Here is a 24,204-nt window from a genome sequence, read left to right as displayed (position 1 = left end):
GTCTTAGCCACTGGACCACCGGGAGGTCCGTATTACACAATTCTCTTCAGTCTACTGGCTGACAATGTGTCTGTGCCAATTCTAGTCTATGGAATATTCACAGCTACAGGTTTATTTCTCTGTTGTTTCTTACCCGTGATGCATCTCCCTCCTGCTTAATCATGTCCATTCCAGGCAGCTGGCTAGGGAAAAGGCCGCCTCCCCTCAGAGCAGGGTCGTTCACCTGAGGGTGACAGAACAGGACATGGCTTTATCTGGAGAAACATCCATATGCCTACTGGGGAGCAGCCACCCACCAACCTTCTGCTTTGTTTCTAGGAGCAGAAGTACCAGGAGACAGGTCGACAGACAGAAGGCCACTCCCCTTATCTAGTCTCCCACGTGCAAGTTCTGGGGGAGTGTGGAGGAACGTGAAAACGTAGTGTGCTCAGACTCTCAGTCATGTCAGACTCTGAGACGCCATGAACTGTAGCCTGACAGGCTCCTCTGTCCATGGGATTCTCCAGGCAAGAATACTGGAGTGGGTTGCCATTTTCTTCTCCAGAGGATTTTCTCGACCCAGGGATCAAACCCACATCTCTCAGGTCTCCTGAACTGGCAAGTGAGTTCTTTACGACGAGCATCACCTGAGAAGCCACTATAAATACACTGGCTGCTTTCACATTAATTTTTATTTGCATCCTATATAGAAATTCAACAGAGATAATAATATTGGAAACATTCTTATGTCTTTCAGATCAGTTCAGTCGCTGAGTTTTGTCCAACTCTTTGCGACACCATAGACTGCAGCGCGCCAGGCCTCCCTGTCCACCACCAACTCCTGGAGCTTGCTCAAACTCATGTTCATTGAGTCAGTGATGCCATCCAACCATCTCATCCTCTGTTGTCCCCTTCTCCTCCTGCCTTCTATCTTTCCCAGCATCAGGGTTTTTCCAGTGAGTTCGTTCTTTGCATCAGGTGGCCAGAGTATTGGAGTTTCAGCTTCAGCATCAGTCCTTCCAATGAACACTCAGGACTGATTTCCTTTAGGATTGACTGCCTGGATCTTCCTGCAGTCCAAGGGACTCTCAAGTCTTCTCCAACACCACAGTTCAAAAGCATCACTTCTTCGGCACTCAGCTTTCTTTACAGTCCAACTCTCACATCCATACATGACTATTGGAAAAACCATAGCTTTGACTAGATGGACCTTGGTTGGTAAAGTAGTATCTCTGCTTTTTAATATGCTGTCTAGGTTGGTCACAGCTTTTCTTCCAAGGAATAAGTGTCTTTTAATTTCATGGCTGCAGTCACCATCTGCAGTGATTTTACAGCCCCCAAAAATAAAGTCTGTCACTGTTTCCACTGTTTCCCCATCTACTTGCCAAGAAATGATGGGACCGGATGCCATGATCTTAGTTTTCTGAATGTTGAGTTTTAAGCCAACTTTTTCACTCTCCTCTTTCACTTTCATCAAGAAGCTCTTTAGTTCTTCTTCGCTTTCTGCCATAGGTTGGTGTCATCTGAGTATCTGAGGTTATTGATATTTCTCCCGGCAATCTTGATTCCAGCTTGTGTTTCATCCAGCCTGGCATTTCAAATGATGTACTCTTCATATAAGTTAAATAAGCAGGGTGACAATATACAGCCTTGACGTACTCCTTTTCTGATTTGGAACCAGTCTGTTGTTTCATGTCCAGTTCTAACTGTTGCTTCTTGACCTGCATATAGATTTCTCAGGAGGAAGGTCAGGTGGTCTGGTATTCCCATCTCTTTAACAATTTTCCAGTTTGTTGTAATTGACGCAGTCAAAGGCTTTGGCGTAGTCAGTACAGCAGAAGTAGACGTTCTTCTGGAATTCTCCTGCTTTTTTGATGATCCAATGGATGTTGGCAATTTGATCTCTGGTTCCTCTGCTTTTTCTAAATCCAGCTTGAACATCTGGAAGTTCATGGTTCACGTACTGTTGAAGCCTGGCTTGGAGAATTGTGAGCATTACTTTGCTAGTGTGTGAGATGAGTGCAACTGTGCGGTAGTTTAAACATTCCTTGGCATTGCCTTTCTTTGGGATTGGAATGAAAACTGACCTTTTCCAGTCCTGTGGCCACTGCTGAGTTGTCCAAATTTGCTGGCATATTGAGTGCAGCACTTTCACAGCATCATCTTGTAGGATTTGGGGCAGCTCAACTGGAATTCCATCACCTCCACTAGCTTTGTTTGTAGTGATGCTTCCTAAGGCCCACATGACTTCTCATTCCAGGATGTCTGGCTCTAGGTGAGTGATCACACCATCGTGATTATCAGGGTCATGAAGATCTTTTTTGTATCGTTCTTCTGTGTATTCTCGCCACTTCTTAATATCTTCTGCTTCTGTTAGGTCCATACCATTTCTGTCCTTTATCGAGCCCATCTTTGCATGAAATGTTCCCTTGGTATCTCTCGTTTTTTTGAAGAGATCTCTTGTCTTTCCCATTCTATTGTTCTATTTCCTTGCATGGATTACTCAGAAGGCTTTCTTATCTCTCCTTGCTATTCTTTGGAACTCTGCATTCAAATGTTATATTTTTCCTTTTTTTCTTTGCCTTTTAGTTCAGTTCAGTTCAGTCGCTCACTCGTGACCGGCTCTTTGCAACCCCATGAATCACAGCACGCCAGGCCTCCCTGTCCATCACCAACTCCCGGAGTTCACTCAAACTCATGTCCATCGAGTTGGTGATGCCATCCAGCCATCTCATTCTCTGTCGTCCCCTTCTCCTCCTGCCCCCAATCCCTCCCAGCATCAGAGTCTTTTCCAGTGAGTCAACTCGTCGCATGAGGTGGCCAAAGTATTGCAGTTTCAGCTTTAGCATCAGTCCTTCCAATGAACACCCAGGATCGATCTCCTTTAGAATGGACTGGTTAGATCTCCTTGCAGTCCAAGGGACTCTAAAGAGTCTTCTCCAGCCCCACAGTTCAAAAGCATCAATTCTTCGATGATCAGCTTTCTTCATAGTCCAACTCTCACGTCCATACATGACCACGGGAAAAACCATAGCCTTGACTAGACGGACCTTTGTTGGCAAAGTAACGTCTCTGCTTTTTAATATACTATCTAAGTTGGTCATAACTTTCCTTCCAAGGCCTCCTCAGACAACCATTTTGGCTTTTTGAATTTCTTTTTCTTGGGGATGGTCTTGATCACTGCCTCCTGTACAATGTCCCTGACCTCCATCCATAGTTCTTCAGGCACTCTATCAGATCTAATCCCTTGAATCCATTTGTTACTTCCATTGTATAATCGCAAGGGATTTGATTTAGGTCATAGCTGAATGGTCTAGTGCTTTTCCCCACTTTCTTCAATTTAAGTCTGAATTTGGCAATACGGAGTTCATGATCTGAGCCACAGTCAGCTCCTGGTTTTGTTTTTGCTGACTGTATACAGCTTCTCCATCTTTGGCTGCAAAGAATATAATCAATCTGATTTCGGTGTTGACCATCTGGGTGATGTCCATGTGTAGAGTCTTCTTTTGTGTTGTTGGGAGAGGGTGTTTGCTATGACCAGTGCGTTCTCTTGGCAAAACTGTTAGCCTTTGACCTGCTTCACTTTGTACTCCAAGTCAAATTTGCCTGTTACTCCAGGTAGCTCTTGACTTCTTTCCTATAATGAAGAGGACATCTTTTTTGGGTGTTAGTTCTAGAAGGTCCTGTAGGTCTTCATAGAACCGCTCAACTTCAGCTTCTTCAGCATTTCTGGTTGGGCCACAGACTTAGAATACTGTGATACTGAATGGTTAGACTTGGAGATGAACAGAGATCCATCATTCTGTTGTTTTTGAGACTGCATCCAAGTACTGCATTTTGGACTCTTTTGTTGACTATGATGGCTACTCCATTTCTTCTAAACAAGAGCAATATTGCCTAGGAACCTGGAATGCTAGGTCCATCCATGAATCAAGGCAAATTTTAAGTGGTTAAACAGCAGATGGCAAGAGCGAACATCGACATTTTAGGAATCAGTGAACTAAAATGGACTGGGATGGGTGAATTTAACTCAGATGACCATTATATCTTGTCTTTACGTGTTTACTTTTTTGAGTGCAAATTAGACAAATGATCCTTTCCCACCCCCTGTCCTTCTTTGGCCATGCTGCACGACTTGTGGAACCTTAGTTCCCTGACCAGGGACTGAACCTGCACCGTCAGCAGTGAAAGCAGAGTCCGAGCCACTGGACTTCCAGGGAGCTCCCTTCATCTGGTTTTATGTTTAGGAGAAAAAACCATCAGTACTTGAAAATCCTCAAATATAACTATTTAAGAAAGCACATTTCATCACTCCATTTTTTGACATTCATTTTTGATATTGCAAAATCCTTCAAATAAGAGAAAAATTTAGAAGACAAAGTTAAGAAATATTTTAAAAGATCTTTGAGCTGTCAGGGATCCTTTTGTGTTTACTTCATCATCAACAAGTATTTCTGTTAATTGCACTAACACTAGTGATGGTAAGGTGAAAAAAGACTCTTCAAAATAAATGTGGGAGTTGATGGCAGATGTTAAGCACATGGAAAGACTCATTTAATAGCAGAAACAGACAAAAAGTTGTAATCAGCAAACTGAGGGTGGTTTCTTCTTGGGGTGCTCACCTGCTCGGGACCCATGGAGGACAGCCCTGACGTAGGCACGGAGGTCACTGAGGTCATGCTGATCTGTCCGGTCATCTGGTTCATGTTGCTCATCCCGCCTGTGTTGGTCGCCATGGATACATTGATGTTCATATTGTTATTGTACATGCTGGTGTTCGCCTGCTGCGCGAAGTGTGGAGGGGACTGCTGCGAGAACATGCTAGAAACACAGTGAAAAATTAAAATGTTAGAGCCCTTGGGCAAACAGGGAGGTAGGATGAATAAACCTACGCTGAGAGAACCCGGGGAGTGGGGCATGGGGTGATGACCAGGAGATGGTGAGATCAGAGACAGCAGGGGAAGGGCTCAGCCCAACTGCAGGGGTCACTGCGTTCTGACCTGTCCCCAACATCACCATGTTGGGGTGGTGGACAACGTCTGGAGGGTCACTTTGCACTCTCATGTCTGCACCAGACAAGGTTTCTATTTGCTTTTATTACCTGCACTGATAGGGGGCTGGGCTTCCCAGGTGGCTCAGTGGTAAAGAACGTGCTTGCCAATGCAGGAGACGTAGAGATGTGGGTTTGATCCCTGGGTTGGGAAGATCCCCTGGAGGGGGGCATGGCAACCCACTCCAGTATTCTTGCCTGGACAATCCCATGGACAGAGGAGCCTGCTGTGCTACAGTGTTGCAAAGAGCTGGACATGACTGAAGCAACTGAATGTGTACACATGATAAGGTGGCTTCCAGGTCACTGCCTTCCACAGCACTTGCTCTACTACACTGGGGGCACTACCTTCTTGTGGAAGGCAGCGGCGGGGCGGGGGGGTTCCTTTTACTCCCAAGGCAAAAATATTAAGCGAGGGTTTGGTAAATTCTGTTAACTTCTGCCCTAGGAAAAGCAGATTGGCTTATTACTCAGAGGTTTACTTGGTATCGTTTGCTTGAACAAAACAGAACTATCCAGAAAAGAAACAGATGGACTTTAGAAAGATTGCCTGGTGATTGTTTCTATCAAAAAGACACAGACACGCAGCATACCTGTTTGCGCCCATGCTCCCCTGCGCCCACCCGTTCATGTCCGAGGAGGCCTGGTAGGCTGGGTTTGCCTGGGACTGCTGCAGCATTGGGCTCTGGGTGTGCGCCAGCCGGGGTGATATCAGAGGGCTCTGGGGTGCGGCAGCCCCAGTGAAGCCGGGGTCAGGCTGCTGACTTATTCCTTAAAAGACAGAACAGAAATCCCAAGGAGACTGTTAGTTTTATCATCGAGGCAGGGGACAAAAGAGAACATTCAAATCAAATACACAAAGAAAATTACTTTCATGAGGGAGGCTCAAGAGGGAGGGGACATATGTACATCTATGGCTAATTCATGTTGAGGTATGGTAGAAATATAAACAATATTGCAAAGCAATTATCCTTCAAATAAAAACAAATTTCTTAAAAAAAGAAAATTACTTTCAAATACCCTATCCTGTGCTGGTTAAGTTATACACGTTTAAAAAAGATTCTAAGTTGGGATAAAATGCATGAAGAAAAAACTCTCCATGCCTTGGTTCTCTATGGTAATTAGAGGCGTGCCCAGGAGACACATTAACCATTGAGACTAAAGATAAAGAAAATACCATTCTTGCCCCATATCCCTTGCAAATCAAGAATGGGTCAAATGTATATATTTCTCTGACTGGAAACAGTCTTTCAATGTTTATGTGTCACCACAATTGGATTAAACTGGATTAAAGTTTGGCTCTCTATAAAAAGTCAACACACTTGAATACTTTTTTATTAAATTATTATATGATGAGATAGCTATGTTTTTAAAAATAAGTGACCATAAGAATTCCCTGGCAGTCCAGTGGTTAGGAGTCTCCACTTTTACTGTTAAGGGCCTAGGTCTGATCCCCAGTCAGGGAACTGGGATTCTATAAGTCACATGGTATGGCTAAAAAATACAAAATTTAAAAAAGTAAGTGCATTCATGATTAGCTTGCTGTGTATTCATAAAGGAAACTTTTACAGTATAGAAGATTACTTGTATATTAATGAGATTACTTGTACACTATACAAGTATCTGGGATGCTTTTGCACTATACAAGATTAACAAGAATAAGAAAAACAAACTCCATGTAAGCTGTTTGTCCAGTTTAGAGGCAAATGGTGTTTACATTAAAAGGAAAGAAAGAACTTTGAGCAGACTTTCTTAAATCATCAAAAAAGAAAGAGAGGAAGAGTTGGGAAACAAAGGAGGCAGCTTTTTAGAAAATTTCAGGGATGACATTAATGTAATCCCATTTTTGCCTAGAAGATTTATAAAACATGCATATTTAATGACTACTTTAATAAGCTATGAAAGAAGAACTTTAGATCACACAGGGAAAAGCTGCACGTTATCCTTCTGTGTCTTTAAAGAAACAGGAGATGTGAGGTTCAAGCACCGCAGACTGGGTAGTTGTTTTTAGAGAACTCTGGTGGGAGATGGGGAGAGTCACTCTGAATGTTAACCTTGATGTAAGCACTTAACTTTTATCAATAATTCAACTATTAACCGAATATGACATGCACACAAATATTAATGTTTATGACACAGCATGCTTGTTTCTTAAGATTGACATTAAACAACAAATCAATAAAAAGAAAATGAAGAGCTAGTCCACTGTGGTTTCTCTAAGGCACTTCTGAAGAATTATCAATTCATTAAAGATTTGGTATAATATTGAAACTGGAACTGTTAGTCGCTTAGTCGTGTCCAACTCTCTGCGACCCCATGGCCTGTAGCCTGCCAGGCTCCTTTGTCCGTGAGATTTCCCAGGCAAGAATACTGGAGTGGGTAGCCATTCCCTTCTCCAGGGGATGTTCCCTACCCTGGCATCAAACCCGGGTCCTCCTGTATTGCAGGCAGATTCTTTGCCACTGAGCCACCAGGGAAGCCTTTATTTTTCTAAAGTCATAGAAGGTCTGTAACACTTAAAAGGATATACGTCTTTCAACATTTTGTATCTATCAGTTTGTCAGAGCAGACTCAGAGCTTCTCAAATACAGGTATATGCACATGAACCTGTGTTTACAGACATGGACGTAAACACAGACATGCGTACGTGCTTATGCACACGACTGGCACTCTCCGCATGCCCACCTACTCTGGTTATTCTTGAAGTAAGACCTGTGCTCAGAGACAGGGTAGTGGCTAAGCTGAGAGACGGAAAGATACTGCACTGGACCTGGGGACTCCTGATGAGCCCCAGCTGCCCTGGCAGGTTTCCTAGCATCCCCTGGTTAGCCAGGTTCATCTGGGATCCACACAAAGAGCTGTGACCCCGGACAGTGGGGGAACCCTGGGAAGAAAGCAGTGGTGAAAGGTGTGGGGGGGGGTCTAGGTCCCATACCGTAGTTTGGAGGGAACGGAAACTGCTGCGCATTTGCCTGGGGGATCCGGGGGTTGCTCATGGTTGCCGGCACGCCACTGGGAGCCACCACGCTGGGCGTCATGTTCAGCCCCTGCCCTCGCATCATCAGGGTGCGCTGCTGAACCTGCTGCTGCTGATGATGCATCTGTCTTTGTCGCAGATGTTGGTTCAGGATTTCCCTCTGTCTCTGGGCCAGCATCTGGGCGTTAATAGGTGCCTGGAATGGGGCGGGCAATACGCGGAGGAAGGCGTGGGGGTGGGCACAGGTCGAAACAGAAACCACATGTTAGAAACAGGGCAACAGAGGGCACAGGCTCATGCAGCATTATTTGGAAAATAAAGAGAGAACATTTAAGAGTGGAACAACTGGCGGTGGAGAATCTGAGCCCTGAGTTCTGTACACACACTGAGGATTTGCAACACTTGCAGTGACTGATGTGGGTCAGTTCAGTGTTACTATCAATAAACTGGAGACTCACTGTGAGAAGACACCATTCACTACGGGACCCCATGGTAACATCAGTCCTGTCTGTAAGAAGACTCTGTGCAGAAACCTTGAAGATGGCAGTTTAGAGGCTCATTAAGGGACATTCAAGTCTAAAGGGACACCAAGTCACTTTGCCAAAAGGTGGCTTTGAAGCACTTGAGGAAAGGCTGAACGGAGGCAGAAAGAAAGGGAGCTGCGTAAGGAGAGGAGGGTGACAGAGGCCAGGACGGAGGGTGGATGGGAAGGATGGATGAGGGAAGGGGTACCGTGCTTGCTATCAGTAAGGGGGACAGGCTGGTTATGGATCTTGGCTGTACACAGCCGACTTCATTATTCATGGATTCCGTACTGGCAAGCCGGCCTACCCGACAACATGTACTTGTCACCCCAGAACAAATACTCACAGCACCATCGTCATTTATGGATACGTGTGGAACAGCAAAATACGTGAGAAGCCCAACATGCACATTCCTACCCACGGCTAAAACGAGGTGACATCAGTTCTTGTTTCAGCTCTCACACTGCAGACAAGTGTCCTTCTTGTGGACTACTTAGTTCCACATTTTTCACACTGCCGTGCTTTTCATCACTGACTCTGTTTAAAATGGTTCCTGAGACTAGTGTTGAAGGGCTAGCTAGTGTCCTAAATGAGTCCAACAGGCTGATGTGCCTTGTGGGGGAAACTGTGTGAGGCAGATGAGCTCCATTCAGGCGTGAATTATGGTGCTGTTGGCTTTGAGTTTGATGTTAATGAATCACCAACATATATTACAAAGTGAAGTGAAGTGAAGTTGCTCAGTCATGTCCGACTCTTTGCAACCCCGTGGACTGTAGCCCACTAGGCTCCTCTGTCCATGGGATTCTCCAGGCAAGAATACTGGAGTGGGTTGCCATTTCCTTCTCCAGGGGATCTTCCCAACCCAGGGATCATATTACAAAAGGTGTCCTCAAACAGAAACACACATGGACTGACTAATGAAAATGCGACCAGAGGCTCAAAGAAATCGAACACTTTATTTCTCCTAGAAGCAACAGTTCACTATTTGCCCATTCAGTGTTGGCAGTAACTTTGCTTGCTTAGTCAGTCCAACTCTTTGTGACCCTGTGGACTGTATCCCAGGCTCCTCTGTCCATGTGATTCTCCAGGCAAGAATACTGGAGTGGCTTGCCATTTCCTCCTCCAGGGGATCTTCCTGACCCAGGGACTGAACCCGCATCCCCTGTGGTCTCCCGCATTGCAGGCAGGTTCTTTACTCACTGAGCCATCAGGGAAACCCAGTACTGAACACACAGTGTGAACAATGGTAAGTGACCATATGTGGCAATAAAAATGGCAGTGATGGGGAGGGAACCACACAGGCAACAGACTAGACCAATAAGCAAATGGCATGACCGCCGCTGTATGGATCCAGATCTATGTACGGCCTTCTAAGTTACTTTACACGGGGTATCAAGGAGGAAGAAATGATGAGACAGGTTAAATGGATACAGTGAAAGCTGACAGCTTGTCTGCCCCTTACCTGTGTGGGTACTCCAGGCCTCAGAGTCAAGTTCACATTTGAAACATTGCTGATTTGATTCATAAGTGGCTGGCGATTCTAAATGCATACACATGGGAATCAATACACTTTTAAATAGAATATATTTTACTTTAAATTCCCACCTCAAGAAATCTCCCCCAGCCCCCAAACCCAACATCCACATGCTGCTGGATATTGAAACCACAGGGTGTGTAGCTAGATACCCTTGTGAAGCTAGTTATCAAGTGATGCTTCCCATTGCTTGCAGCTGAAAAGTTATTTTGGACAGTTTGGAAAGTACACTGTTTGCAAGGGAGAAAAAGAGTAGAATGATCAGAAGAGGAGGCCAAGAGAAAGATTAAGGAAAAAAACAGAGGGAAAAAAATGAGGGGAGATTTTTAAAGTCCACAATACTGTTGTTTACTATATGACAGAAATCTGTCCAGGCTTGTTTCAGTGAGAACATACTTTCTTGAGCAAAAGAGCTACTCCTTAATGCACCACCCCTCTGCCACCATTCTTCTAAAAGCCACGATTTTGATCACAAGATAGGACTCAAGGCAGGAGCTCCCGGTGTCCTGGGTACTCACTTGGGGCCAGAAACTGTGCTGGGTCCTGTCAACCCATACATATAGCCCTAGACTGTTAACAGCCCCATTTTATAGTTGTAAACACTGAGGCTTGGAGAACTCAAGGTTAGCCCATCAGTAAATCACCAAGCTAGGAAATCAGAGGAGAGCTGCTTTAGCTGGAGTGGAGTCAACAGAGGAGCAAGAAAGAAGGGAAGGAAGAAAGCAGAAATGAGCATGAAAGCTGTACGATCATGGCAACATCTTCACTGTCTTATGACAGAATGAGACTTAAGCCCCAAAAGGACTCCCCATTCTTGTGCCATCTCACATCCACCTTCACTGTGTCCCCCCACCCCGACTTTCTGGGTAGTGGCCAGGAACACACCTGCTGTGCTTGGAGGCGATGCTGTAGTTGAAGCCTCAGTTGGTTGGGCTGGCTCTGCACAAGGCCCGTGGGCCTGAGGCCAGGCCTGGGCTGCATGCGGAGGGTGGCGTAACTGGGCCGCTGTCCCATGGTGTGGAAGTTTGGATCCTGCATGGGCGTGTAGCTGCCCTGGGCCATCTGCGCCTGAGACGCATACTGCTGCGGGAACACGGGGGTCTTCTGCTCTAGCATGAGGCTGGAATCCTGACTGGAGAACTGCTCCGGGTCCACACCTTGGCTCTGAAGAGAAAGCCCCCAGATGACCAACACATAAATAAAACCAGCAGAAACTGCAGAGTGAACATAACACTTTCCTCTCGCTGCCCTGTCTCTGAAGCTTCTGCTGTTGTACTTATGGCACAAAGGTACTTCTACCCTGACTCTACTTGTCTTCGTAGAAAACGCCTCTTTGTTCAAAAGATCCAGTTACTTGAGGCAAGAAGCAGGGTTCAGGCCTGACTCCCAGCAACTCTTCCTCCCAGGGAAGGGGGAAGTGGTCATAAGTATAGAAAGCCTCCTACTCACACCACCAGTCTGACTAACCTGAACCTGAAAATGCAAATATCCCCCAGACGTGTTCAGTGTTCTGACTGCTTATTCACTTCAAGTAGACTGCGGATCCTGATTGCAGCCATGAAATTAAAAGATGCTTACTCCTTGGAAGGAAAGTTATGACCAACCTAGATAGTATATTAAAAAGCAGAGACATTACTTTGCCAACCAAGGTCCGTCTAGTCAAGGCTATGGTTTTTCCAGTGGTCATGTATGGATGTGAGAGTTGGACTGTGAAGAAAGCTGATCGCCGAAGAATTGATGCTTTTGAACTGTGGTGCTGGAGAAGACTCTTGAGAGTCCCTTGGACTGCAAGGAGATCCAACCAGTCCATTCTAAAGGAGATCAGTCCTGGGTGTTCATTGGAAGGACTGATGCTAAAGCTGAAACTGCAATACTTTGGCCACCTCATGCGACGAGTTGACTCACTGGAAAAGACTCTGATGCTGGGAAGGATTGGGGGCGGGAGGAGACAGGGATGACAGAGAATGAGATGGCTAGACGGCATCACCGACTCAATGGAGATGAGTTTGAGTGAACTCTGGGAGTTGGTGATGGACAGGGAGGCCTGGCGTGCTGTGATTCATGGGGTCGCAAACAGTCGGACATGACTGAGCGACTCAACTGACTGAACTGAGACAACAGCCTTCATACCTGGCTGGGGTCAGCAGTGTTGGGGTGCCCACTGCTATTAATCCCATTTTGCAGATAGTTAAACTGAGACTTGGAGATGTGCGGTAAACTGCAGCAAGCCTGTCTGGCAGGCAAGGAGTAGGTTCCAGTCGAGTCTGTGATTTAAGACCTGAGTTGCTCACTAATGTGACACATTGCCTGTATCTGACTGTTTTCTGTGGTTGTCACATTCTGCCAGCATCTTATTTCCTTTTATTTTTTGGCTGTGTTGGGCCTTTGTTGTAGTGCAGGGGCTTCTCTAGGTGTGGCACAAAGGGTTAGCTGCCCTGTGGTATGTGAGATCTTAGGTTCCTGACCCGGGATCAAACCCACGTCCCCCTGCATTGGGAGGTGGATTCTTAACTGCTGGACCCCCAGGGAAGTTCCACCATCTTATTTCCAACTAGATGTATCTAGTGTGTTCATCCTTCTTAACTTCTTAGAGCTACTCCATCTATCTGGCTCAGAATGGAGTGGGTACAGAAAATCCAGAATTTCCCAGGGATGACACCTTCAGCCCAGGTGGCCCTAAAATGACTGTAAATCTGGAGGGTGCACTTGGCTCATTCTTTCTTCCTTCTGCTACGAACCTCCCAACAGAGAGGAGGGAAGGACCCAACCACAAAATCATCTCTTAGGTGTGCTTTAATGACAGTAACATCCTACGTTTTTCTTAAGCTAGTCTATCCATGTGAGAGCAGGCCTGGGGCCACCCAGAATCCTTCCCTCAGATCAAGTTTAACCGTGAGAACTGGGCCCATCTTCTTGTGCATAATAGTTTTAAAAATGTGGAGCCCACTCATGGGAACCATTCACTGTTGAATTACTGCTCTAAATATATCCACAAAACCATCTCAGATCTTGAAGTATTGGCCCATCTTTAAAAGAGAGAAAATTTACGTAATTTCCATTTTTAAAGAAAACACACAACTCTGACGACTACAAATAAAGCCCATTTGTGTTCTACATTTCCCCAGCTCCACCTAATAATCTTTATTTCTATAATTCAGGTAATATGACATTATAAGGATGGATTTGATGAGACAATATAGAAACACAAATTAAAAAAAAAAAAGAAGACTGAAGATATTAAATGATGAAATGACACCAGTTTTAATAAAAACAATGTTTGAGTCACACGGCAACCCCAAGAATCACTTCTTTAAATGTCACTTAGACGAAACTCAGGGATAACAATGCTGAATGCTAAATTCTTACCAGCACTAAAGGCAAAGGAAACCAGCCACACAGGAAATACTTCAACTCCATTTTCCTTTCTTGATTTATTCAGGTTAAATCATGCAACCTCAAGTCAGCTCTTTCCATTCTGCTGTTCTCAGTATGAATTGACAAGTCTTAACTCCCACTTCTGTCTGCTGAATGTGGGGATTATGACAAGACTAGTTTTAATGCTTCAGAGAAAGTCTCCCATGACTCGGCACCACCCTTCTCACAGACCCTCACAACACGTCATACGTCCAGGAAGCAGATCAAACCCTGGAAGGTACTTCTTAGCAGTAAGAAATAAAGATGATTCAAGATGAGAAAAGAAGAAGACGGCAGCGAGCCTGTGATCTTTCTATGGGAAAACAGGATGCCTGCTTCACACCAATTGGGCTGTGTAGCCAGACTGAGAAAAGTCCTCCAAGTTATTTCATGAGACTCTGATAGGTTATTATATTGTTGCCATAAAGTACTCTTAAATAACTTTATGTCACCAACTAAATCAACTATACAGGCTTTCCTGGTGGCTCAGACAATAAAGAATCTGCCTGTAATGCGGGAGACCTGGGTTCGATCCCTGGGTTGGGAAGATCCCTGGAGAAGGGAATGGGGGCATGGGGAGTCAGGGAAGCAATATAAGCCCACGAAGATTGGCTAACTTCACCTTTAAAGTGACTTCTGCTAACTTATGTGCAACCTGTTTTAGCAGAAGTAGCTTCCGATCACTATCTCACAGATATAAGATGAAAGATACTGGTTTTGAGATGGAAGGTTCTAGATCATTGAGACAGCAGTGGTCTGTTCCTGGCCTTTCTGCTCCTTGTGTATTCCTCTCTGCCATAGTCAAGTGACCTGTACTTGAGTTTATGCCTTTTGGCCCAATAAATCCAAATTACAGGTAAAATTCATTCTTGGTTATAGGGCAAAAGTTGATGTGGGAGTAACCAGGAGAGCGGGAGACAGGAGACACAGCTCCTGGTTACGAGGGAAGAGCACATTCTAAAAAGCAAACTGCCATTTACGTGTAAGCAGAAGAGAATGACATCTGTGTGTCCCTGCGAGCTTGGCCTCCACCAGCCTCGCGGTGCGCCCACCTGGCTGACGAGCTCGGGTATCCCCAGGGCTCTGTCGATCTCCTCCAGGCCATCAAAGTTCCTTAAGGCCAGGTACAACTGGTCCAGGAGAGCGCCTTCATCACTTGGAGACTCCGCTGCGGGATGTGGACACAGCAAGTCATCGGGAGAGCTGCCGAACGGCTGCCTGTAAAGAGACAAACTTCGTCTCATGCCCACGGAAAACTGAATTGATTAGAGAACATTTTTTTCCCTTCTTAATAACAAAAGTAGTAAAATACGGTACCGGTCAGACACAAACAACAACCCCACATAATGGATATGTGTTATTTAGTGCCTAACAGAGATGGGGGGTTCCCTGGTGGCTCTTTCACTTTCATCAAGAGGCTTTTTAGTTCCTCTTCACTTTCTGCCATAAGGGTGGTGTCATCTGCATATCTCAGGTTATTGATATTTCTCCCAGCAATCTTGATTCCAGCTCGTGTTTCTTCCAGCCCAGCGTTTCTCATGATGTACTCTGCATATAAGTTAAATAAGCAGGGTGACAATATACAACCTTGACGTACTCCTTTTCCTATGTGGAACCAGTCTGTTGTTCCATGACCAACCTAGATAGTATATTAAAAAGCAGACATTACTTTGCCAACAAAGGTCCGTCTAGTCAAGGCTATGGTTTTTCCCGTGGTCATGTACGGATGTGAGAGTTGGACCCTGAAGAAAGCTGATCGCCGAAGAATTGATGCTTTTGAACTGTGGTGCTGGAGAAGACTCTTGAGAGTCCCTTAGACTGCAAGGAGATCCAACCAGTCCATCCTAAAGGAGGTCAGTCCTGGGTGTTCATTGGAAGGACTGATGCTAAAGCTGAAACTGCAATACTTTGGCCACCTCATGCGACGAGTTGACTCACTGGAAAAGACTCTGATGCTAGCAGGGATTGGGGGGTGGGAGGAGACGGGGACGGCAGAGAATGAGATGGCTGGATGGCATCACCGACTCGATGGACATGAGTTTGAGTGAACTCCGGGAGTTGGTGATGGACAGGGAGGCCTGGCGTGCTGTGATTCATGGGGTCGCAAAGAGTCGGACACGACTGAGCGACTGAACTGAACTGAACTGGTGGCTTGGTGGTTAAGAATCCACCTGCCAATGCAGGAGGAGATCTGGGTTTGATCCCTAGGTGGGGAAGATCCCCTGGAGGAGGAAATGGCAACCCACTCCAGTATTCTTGACTGGAGAATCCCCACGGACATGACTTACCAGGAGCCTGGTGGGCTATAGTCCACGGGGTTGCGAGAGAGTCAGATAAACTAAGCGACTACACAATAGCAACAGAGATGGGTGAGGCCCGCGTTAAGGCGCTGGATGCTATGATCGCTTTACTGCTGCTGCTCTAACACTGGCAAAGCTGAGGGTCGGGGGCTTGTCAGACTCTGATGGAGAATAGACAGGCAACACCACAAGCGGGGATTCACCACCAGCTGGGGTGACCACTGTGTTCCCACAAATCCAGGATGATTTTTCAAGCATATGTACTCATATATTTACTTTGCCTGAAGTAGTCCAAGGAGTTTCCGGGATTTTAGCAGGAAAGACTAATTGATTACATAGTTTCATTTTTCATGAGGCTTGAATCACCCATCTGAGGGACACAGTGAGCATGAAAACTCCATTAATTTTTTTGAACTCAGCTGCCATTAGACTGCACTTGGCTGGACTAATAGGATATTTCCCCATCATACATAAGTGGGATTTGTAAACATTTATGAAAATCCTTAAGAAGTGTGGCTGTCAGGCTACCAAGTTAGTCACGAAAAGTCAACCATCAACATGCAGATTATGCCTGTTATATATTTTAGGCAATAAAACTGTAACACTACACTCCAAATTCAATGGTATAATAAAGTCCTGTGATTTAAATTAACTGACAACCTTGGGGAGTTAAAAAGAGTTTCCGAGTTACTCAAATATTGAAAGGGGAAATGATCCTCTCATTTGTCCTCTTAGAGGTACTACGTGATGTTTTGTAGAGAATGAAGTTTACAAGTAAGCAACCTCATTCTTAGGGCTTCCCTCGTAGCTCAGCTGGTAAAGAATCTGCCTGCAATGCAGGAGACCCCAGTTTGATTCCTGGGTAGGGAAGATCCCCTGGAGAAGGAATAGGCCACCCACTCCAGTATTCACGGCCTTCCCTGGTGGCTCAGATGGTGAAGAATCCACCTGCAATACAGGAGACCTGGGTTCGATCCCTGGGTTGGGAAGATCCCCTGGAAGAGGGAATGGCTACCACTCCAGTATTCTTGCTCTGAGAATCCCCATGGTCAGGGGAGCCTGGTGGGCTACGGTCCATTGGGTCACAGAGTGGGAAACGACTGAACAACCAAGCACAGCACCCTCATTCTTCAGTGATGATAGATTCACACAGGGATGACAGGCCATGTTTCCTAAAGCTATCTCTGTGCCAATCTGGCCTAGAATCCTGAAATGCTGCAGATTTACGCCAATAGTTAGTTTCAAACAGTTCTAACCCAGTGCACTCAGAAATAATCTACCCTCTTCATTAGCCCTAGTCACTTGTGAAGAAAATCACCCAACTGTGTGCCTGTAATCCTTGGCTCTCCAAGCTCACATCTCATGACCTGAGAGGTACCATAAGAGGCCTTGCAGCCAGGGCCTCAGTTCTCAGGAAGACATCAAGCACCCGAATAGACTGCCCTCCTCCCCACCCTTGGCCCTTCCTGCTTCCACATGCTCCCAGAATTAACTTTCTAAACACAACTGTGATCAGATTACTCTCCACTTAGGGAGTGGGAGGAAGGAGCAGATGAGAACAGTGGCAGCAAGGAGGAGAAAAACCACAGCACCGCATGTCATGGAAGCAAAGAGCAGAGGAAATTCCCCAGCGAGGAATGACCAACATTCAGATGTGGTGCATTTCATGAAAAAAGAGCTCAAGTCAGCCAAGAGTGGATGCTATTTACCACTTTCTCTTAGGCCTGAGACCACATTCCCCAAAGATGCTAGTTAATCTTTTCTTTCTCGAGCTTTACTTCATAATTTTCAACTTCTGTTTCTTCACAAGCTTTAAATCCCCACACAGCTAGAGCTCCCACCCCAGATCTCTACTATGAAATCGAGTCCCTCTTAAGTGGAGTGAGGCTGCAGGAGCTCTGTGGGAAGGCAGGTGCCCCATATGCATCTGCCGGCGTCAGCTGGAAGAGGAGACCCTGTCCGGTACTGTGGAAGACAACTCCACTCCAGGGAGGGCACATCCCAATGCTTACAGAGAAAAAAAAAACAAACTACTGCAAACGTTCATTGGCATCTAAGTGATTTCCTACATAATAAAATAACCTATTTTTTGGTTACATGATTTCTTTTTCTTCTTCTAATTAAAAAAGTTAAGCTAATGCATGACCTAGATTCCTACCTTGGTCAAAGCCCTCTTCAACATGAGCTGGGACCTTGGGGATACTGTCCTGCTTACAATCTCTCTCTGATTCTCTTGATGTGATGTTGCCAAGTTCTTTTTCCCATTACTGAGCTGACTCACAAAATCCCATGCCCTGGGACAGGGCGCTGGTGGTGGTGGACACACACACTTCAGTAAAGCCTAACCTGTCCCAGTGTAGAGTAGAGCCTATGGCTTCCCTCTGGGTACCAGCTGCCCTGGGCAACTGGCCTTTTCCTAAAAGATGCTGTATACCCACCATAATGCCAAGACTTCCCATTCTATGTTTGCCACCCTCTTCTTCATCCGTGATCCTTCCCCTCCAGGCTCGGCGTGTCTCCTCCAGTCACCCCTGGCCGTGTCCACTCTGCTCTTAACTCTAGGACCACTCACTGTGCTGTGCTGACTTGATGCTGGCATTTACTTACAAACCTCAACTATACCTGGTGAGCATCTTTAGTTTCTTTGTTGGCTTGGTATCCATACTGTGTAAGTTCAGCAAGTTCCCAGTTGGTGAAAATAAAAGGCTCTTGATCTAGCCAGGTTATCACACTTTATGCTCAGAAAAATACATTTTTATGTTCATAAAAATATATTGCATTGTGGCTTGGTATCATAAATTTGGGCATACCATGAGTTACAACACTTCTTTGAGAAACATCATAATACATTTGGTTTATAGAAAAAATAGTGATCTGGACTTTCAATTCCACCTCTATAAATGACTGCCAATATGATGGACAAAATTTTTTCTTACATTTTGGGCAATTATAAATATAGTTATAATCTAGATGGTGGCTGACAAATATAGTATTAAGATAAGGATGAAATTCAGAGGAATAAATGGAAGAACACACTGAAGCCCCAGGTTGGCAAAGTAGTAAGAAATGAACTGGCAGAAGACAGGTCCATCGTCAATAGAAATCTTTTTTTAAAAAAATTAAAAAAAAAAAAAGATTTATATTCTATTTGAGTATAGCCTATTAATGACGTTGTGATAATTTCAGGTGGACAGCAAAGAGACTCAGCCATACATATGTATGTATTCATCTCCTTCAAACCTCCCTCCCATTAGGATGAGCAGAGTTCCCTGTGTAGGTACTTGTTGGTTATCCATTTTAAATATATACATGTCCATCCCAAACTCCCTAACTATCCTTGCCCCCCAGCAACCATAATTTTGTTCTCTAAGTCTGTGAGTCTCTTTCTGTTTCATAAATAAATTCATTTGTATCATGTCTTTTTAGATTCCACATATAAGGGATGTGATACGATAAAAAACCTTATTTCTTGAAATCTATACTTTTATTTATTTATAGACTGCTGCTAAGATGGTGATAAGGGGAATAAGATAAATTCTGAGCTATTGTTTGAGAAATTAGAACATTACCATCACTTTTTACTTGTATTTTCAAAATTTTGCAAGAAAGGAGCAGCTACCACATGTTAAGAAATTAATAGTCAATCAAGAAAACTGCTCTTAGACACATTACAAACAAAAGAACACCAAATTAACTCAGAAAATCTGAACTTAATGTGAAAGAAAGTCTTTCATGAAAGACAGCTACTGTTCACTTTTACATACATCCAACAGAAATCATCAAAAAATCATCTATCATTTGGGGCTATAAACATCTCTTTTACCAGATGAAAAAAGGAAAAAAAAAAAAACACAATGAAATGACAGCCAATGGAAATAAAATTATAAATAAATGAAGATGTGAATATGTTAGAAATTTAAGGGCTAAACTACTCTCTTCTTGAAATGTGTATATATAAATTAATGCTGGGTTCATGAAACATTAAAAAATCTATTCCTAAATAGGTAGGCAGTAAAAATATAAAATATTAACGGTGATATTAATACTTACAAGGGATTAAAAAAAACACTGCTTTTCTTTTATTTAAAAAGAGAGATGTGGTTAGAACCCTTGTTGTCCATCATCTCTGGATTTCTATGACAATAAGACTACCGTAAATCTGGACATAAATTTCTTCTAACTGAATTATTTAAAATAAAAGAAGAGGAGTTAAGTAGCTAGAAAAGCTGAAATAACTTTAAAAATGGTAAAAATGTTCTATTCTGTCCACAGAGTTCTTATACAAAGAAAACTGACAGTAACACCAACAACATGAGAACAGGGTCAGAGCAGAGTCACAGAAATGCCCCCAGCAGACCAAACAGCTGACTCTGTAACTGGTTTCAGCATGTACTCTGGATTTCTCCTCTTTTGATTTTTAGTTGTTGCTGTTGTTTGGCCTCTCTCTGTGTGGCTTGTGGGATCTTGGTTCCCTGACCAGGGATTGAACCCATCACAGAGTCCTAACCACTTGACTGCCAGGAAGTCCCCATTTTTGTTTTAACAGAACCCTCCTTGACTTGGGCAACAGTGAAAATCCTAACTTTGGGCCTAGTTTTCCCCTAGAAACTAATCTTAGATATTTCCTCCAAAACCAGCTCTCAGGGGTTGGGCTTTTCTACTATGTGCAAGTTTCCATGGACATGGGTATGTTTTTAACAAACCAAATAAACATATTTAGAAAATGCACATACTCACTGACACCATAAAATCAGACTTAAAGAGCTGGAAGCACTCTGAGAAAGTACCACCTCTAAGGATGACTACAGTGGTTATTTATATGATGCTCTATTCCCAAGCAAACCCAGTGATGCAGGCCACGCAGCGCCCTTGGTACCCAGTTCAGTAAGAGCCACTCTGTGGTTCTGATGTTCTCCCCTACGAAGTACAGTGGAGGAGCAGTGGTGCTAGCATCACTTGGGGCTTATCAGAGACGTAGCATCCCGGACTCCACTCAGAACTGCTGTCCAATGAGACCCCGGAAGTGGTGCACAGGCACCGGGGCTCTGAATATACTAGCTTCTCCTACTAAGTGAATGGAAGGCATTTGGTGAACACCTTCTCTTCTTTATCTCCCTAAATAGCTGTCAAGCAGCTGCCCTGGTCTTTTATTTCAGTGAAATAATTAGTTTCCAGCTTTTTCTCACCCAGCCTATTGCTGAGCTCATATTCATCTTATGCTATTTTTATTTTTTTAAAACTTCACTGAGTGCCCTGAATCCTGCATCATTCTCTTAAGATACAGAAAGGAAAACAGGCTCCACAACACAATTCTGAGCTACACAAAACTATTTCATCCCACGGTAGGAGTTACTTTAAAATCTGTTTGTTTTTTTAAAAAACAAGAAGCTCTGGAAATATTCTACCCTTATGAAATTTCAGAAACTCTGCTTTTATCATTAGTGAATTTGAGAAAAGTACTTTATAATTTTAGATTTGAACAACCTCCAAAGGACAAAATAGTTCAATCTGCAGCGAGGTCCTCGCTAGCCTCCAACCTCAACTCTTTACATGCAAGCCTCCAACCTGAACTCTTTACATGCGAGCCTCAAGACCAAATTGCTCCAGTTTGTTTCCTAATGTTTACTTCCCAGAACACACTGCCTGCATCCTTTATGTGCCCATGCTGACTCCTGCTTAGTACACAAATTATCTCCCTCCCTCGGGGCTCTGTGCCCACCTAACTGGCTGAGCAGCACCGTGATCACACAGGCCTCAGGGTCACCTGAGAGACACCTGCTTCCAGTGCTTTGCTAACCCTGAGATTAGCATATAACGCAACTGTGATTTTATCTTTCCAGGGAATAATGGAACAACCACCTTCGAGCTAAAGCTTGAACAACACCTAAGCCCCCGGGGACAGGTGGATTTTATCCTGAAGAGTCGGGGCTCGCTTTCTTTTCAGCCATAAGAAAGAGCTGATAGTGTGTGTGTGTGAGGGGGGCTGGGCTGCTCTGAGCAGACCGGTGAGCGGAAACCCTCACCCCTGCAGAGACCAACGCAAATTCTTTCCTAAGAAAAAGTATCCTCAGTTTTAACCCCAGATGTTTCATTGACCAAGAGTAACTAGAATTCCCAATGACAGACTGCCATAATACTCAGAGGAATGGGCCGCCAAAAGCAAGAGTCAGTCACTGATTTGCAACTGCAAGGAATCCAGATACTGGAACTCCCAAATCAAGAAATGTGGAAACAAAGGATGAACGTCATGTTTAAAGACATAAAGGTGGAACTGAAAATAAGCAAACCACAAGAAACCATGAAAAATAATAAGGCAAACAGAACTTTTAGGAATGAAGAATGTAATTGGATCAAACATAGCTAAAGAGATAATTAATGAAATATACATATGAATAAATTATTCTCAGTGTAGTACAGAGAGACAGAGATGGAAAATGGAAGATGGATAAAGAAATAAAGAGAGTATGAGTTCTAAAAATATCTAATGTAGAAAGTTAACGTGTCTTGCCAGAATCCCACAAAGAAAGAATAAAGAAAATGGAGGTGTGGCAGTATATAGAGATAATGGCTAAAATATTTAGAACTGATGAAACACATGCATTGACAGATTTAAAAAACAAGCACAAGATATATCAAATACCAAGCAGTATAAGTAAGTCAATTCACACCTAGACACACTACAATAAAACTACAGTATAGCAGTTACAGAAATATTTCAAAAGTAATTAGAAAAGATTGCCTACCCAGAAACAAAAATGATTAGACTGATAATCAGAATCAAAAAAACTCAATCAAACTTGATCATATATACCACTTTCTTTTTCAAAAAACTTCAACAGCTTAAAGAAAAAAGGCCAAATTCTTCAGAGTTTGGAATTTAAGACCCTCTGTAAATCTGTTCCATTATTAATCTCTTCCAGTCAAATCTTCTGATACTGTTTTTTAATGTGGTAAAGTATATAAAGCATTAAACTAAACTATTCTGTTACCCAAAACATATTGTGTTGCTTCTGTAACCTCTAGGCCTCTGATTATACTGCTTTTGCCAGATGAACTGGCTTCCTGCCATCTCTGCCTACTGAAATGATACCTTTCTTTTACATTTTTTTATATCTCGGTCACACTGCACAGCATGTGGGATCTTAGTTCCTTGACCAGGGATTGAACTTGTGCCCTCTGCATTGGAAGTATGGAGTCTTAACCACTGGACCCTCAGGGAAGTCCCAATGATACCACTTCTCAAGAACTCTGAAGCTTTTCCCAATCACCCCAACTGAATGATCACCCCATTTATAGTACATGCTGGCTCATATTAGCTATTAGTCTACATATTTTATTTTCCAACTAAACTGCACAATCTTTAAAGGCATGCTGCTGCTAAGTCACTTCAGTTGTGTCCGACTCTGTGTGACCCCATAGACGGAAGCCCACCAGGCTCCCCCGTCCCTGGGATTCTCCAGGCAAGAACACTGAAGTGGGTTGCCATTTTCTTCTCCAATGGCATATGCTCAGTCAAATTGATTTTTGGATTCCCCTCCCTCCCTTACCTCCTGCACTCCCAGACCAGTAAGTGATATAATTTGAATACATGAAAACTGGTCAGGCACCAAGTGTTTTAAAAGGATAAGATTAACTTCTGGCCTAGGGCCAAGTTAACTCCTGGAACTTGTGAACTCTGCTCTCTGGGACCTCCTGAGTGCTCACCTGTTCTGGCTGGCAAACGGTGCCTGGTCTATTGGCAGAATGCTCTCAGGCCAGGGGGCGGTCTGATTTGGAGGTGCTTGTTGTTGGCTATACTGAGGTCCCGCCATGTTCATCTCCAGTTCAGATGGCCCTGAAAAGGGAGAAGAAAACAACCCCTGAATCTTACAACTTGTAATTAGCGAAGTGTCTGTTTCGGATATGAAATAGAGAAATACCTGGCTGATAGAAAAGACAGAAATAATAATAATTAGGTGGAAATAATAAGACAGAATATTAGTTTTGAAATAGAACAAAAGGGCAATAAATATCAAGGCTAATCACCCACTTTGAGACTCTAGATGAGCGGGTCCAAACCCCTTGTATTTAGGAATTTTTACGCTAAGTCACTTCAGTCATGTCTGACTCTGTGCAACCCCATGGACTGTAGCCTGCCAGGATCCTCTGTCCATGGGATTCTCCAGGAAAGAATACTGGAGTGGGTTGCCATGGCCTTATCCAAGGAGTCTTATTAATGTACACTCTTATTAATGTACAGGCTTTTGTGTAAGTGGGATGTATCTTACTGCTATTTACTGTATTGAAAATTAAAACTGGAAAATAGAAAAAAATGATTCTTAATTCATTTAAAAATCATCATTAATAAATCCACTACATTATAAACAAGACTTTTCTTCCAGTAGTATTGAGATATAATTGACACACCTCTATTTGAGTTTAAGGTG

General features: G+C 43.9%; 1 protein-coding gene across 11 annotated transcripts in view; it reads right to left on the bottom strand.

Moving 5' to 3' along the window:
- NCOA2 (nuclear receptor coactivator 2) overlaps positions 1-24,204 on the bottom strand; it is a 295,183-nt gene that overhangs the window by 1,811 nt on the left and 269,168 nt on the right. For all 11 annotated transcript variants that reach the window (XM_055431638.2, XM_055431642.2, XM_055431639.2 and 8 more), the window contains 8 exons: positions 23,483-23,612; positions 14,531-14,696; positions 10,950-11,228; positions 9,993-10,070; positions 7,965-8,202; positions 5,623-5,800; positions 4,602-4,800; positions 134-223 (listed from right to left, as the gene is read on the bottom strand). In XM_055431638.2, the coding sequence (XP_055287613.1) occupies positions 134-223; positions 4,602-4,800; positions 5,623-5,800; positions 7,965-8,202; positions 9,993-10,070; positions 10,950-11,228; positions 14,531-14,696; positions 23,483-23,612 (1,358 nt within the window). The remainder of the gene's footprint in view (positions 1-133; positions 224-4,601; positions 4,801-5,622; positions 5,801-7,964; positions 8,203-9,992; positions 10,071-10,949; positions 11,229-14,530; positions 14,697-23,482; positions 23,613-24,204) is intronic.

This window comes from Moschus berezovskii, chromosome 16 (genome assembly GCF_049115385.1).
Source record: "Moschus berezovskii isolate FMDL1 chromosome 16, NW_MosBer_1.0, whole genome shotgun sequence".
In the NCBI taxonomy this organism is placed as follows: Eukaryota; Metazoa; Chordata; class Mammalia; order Artiodactyla; family Moschidae; genus Moschus; species Moschus berezovskii.
The sequence above is the reverse complement of the archived record's forward strand: the minus strand, read 5'-3'. Positions and strand labels throughout refer to the sequence as shown.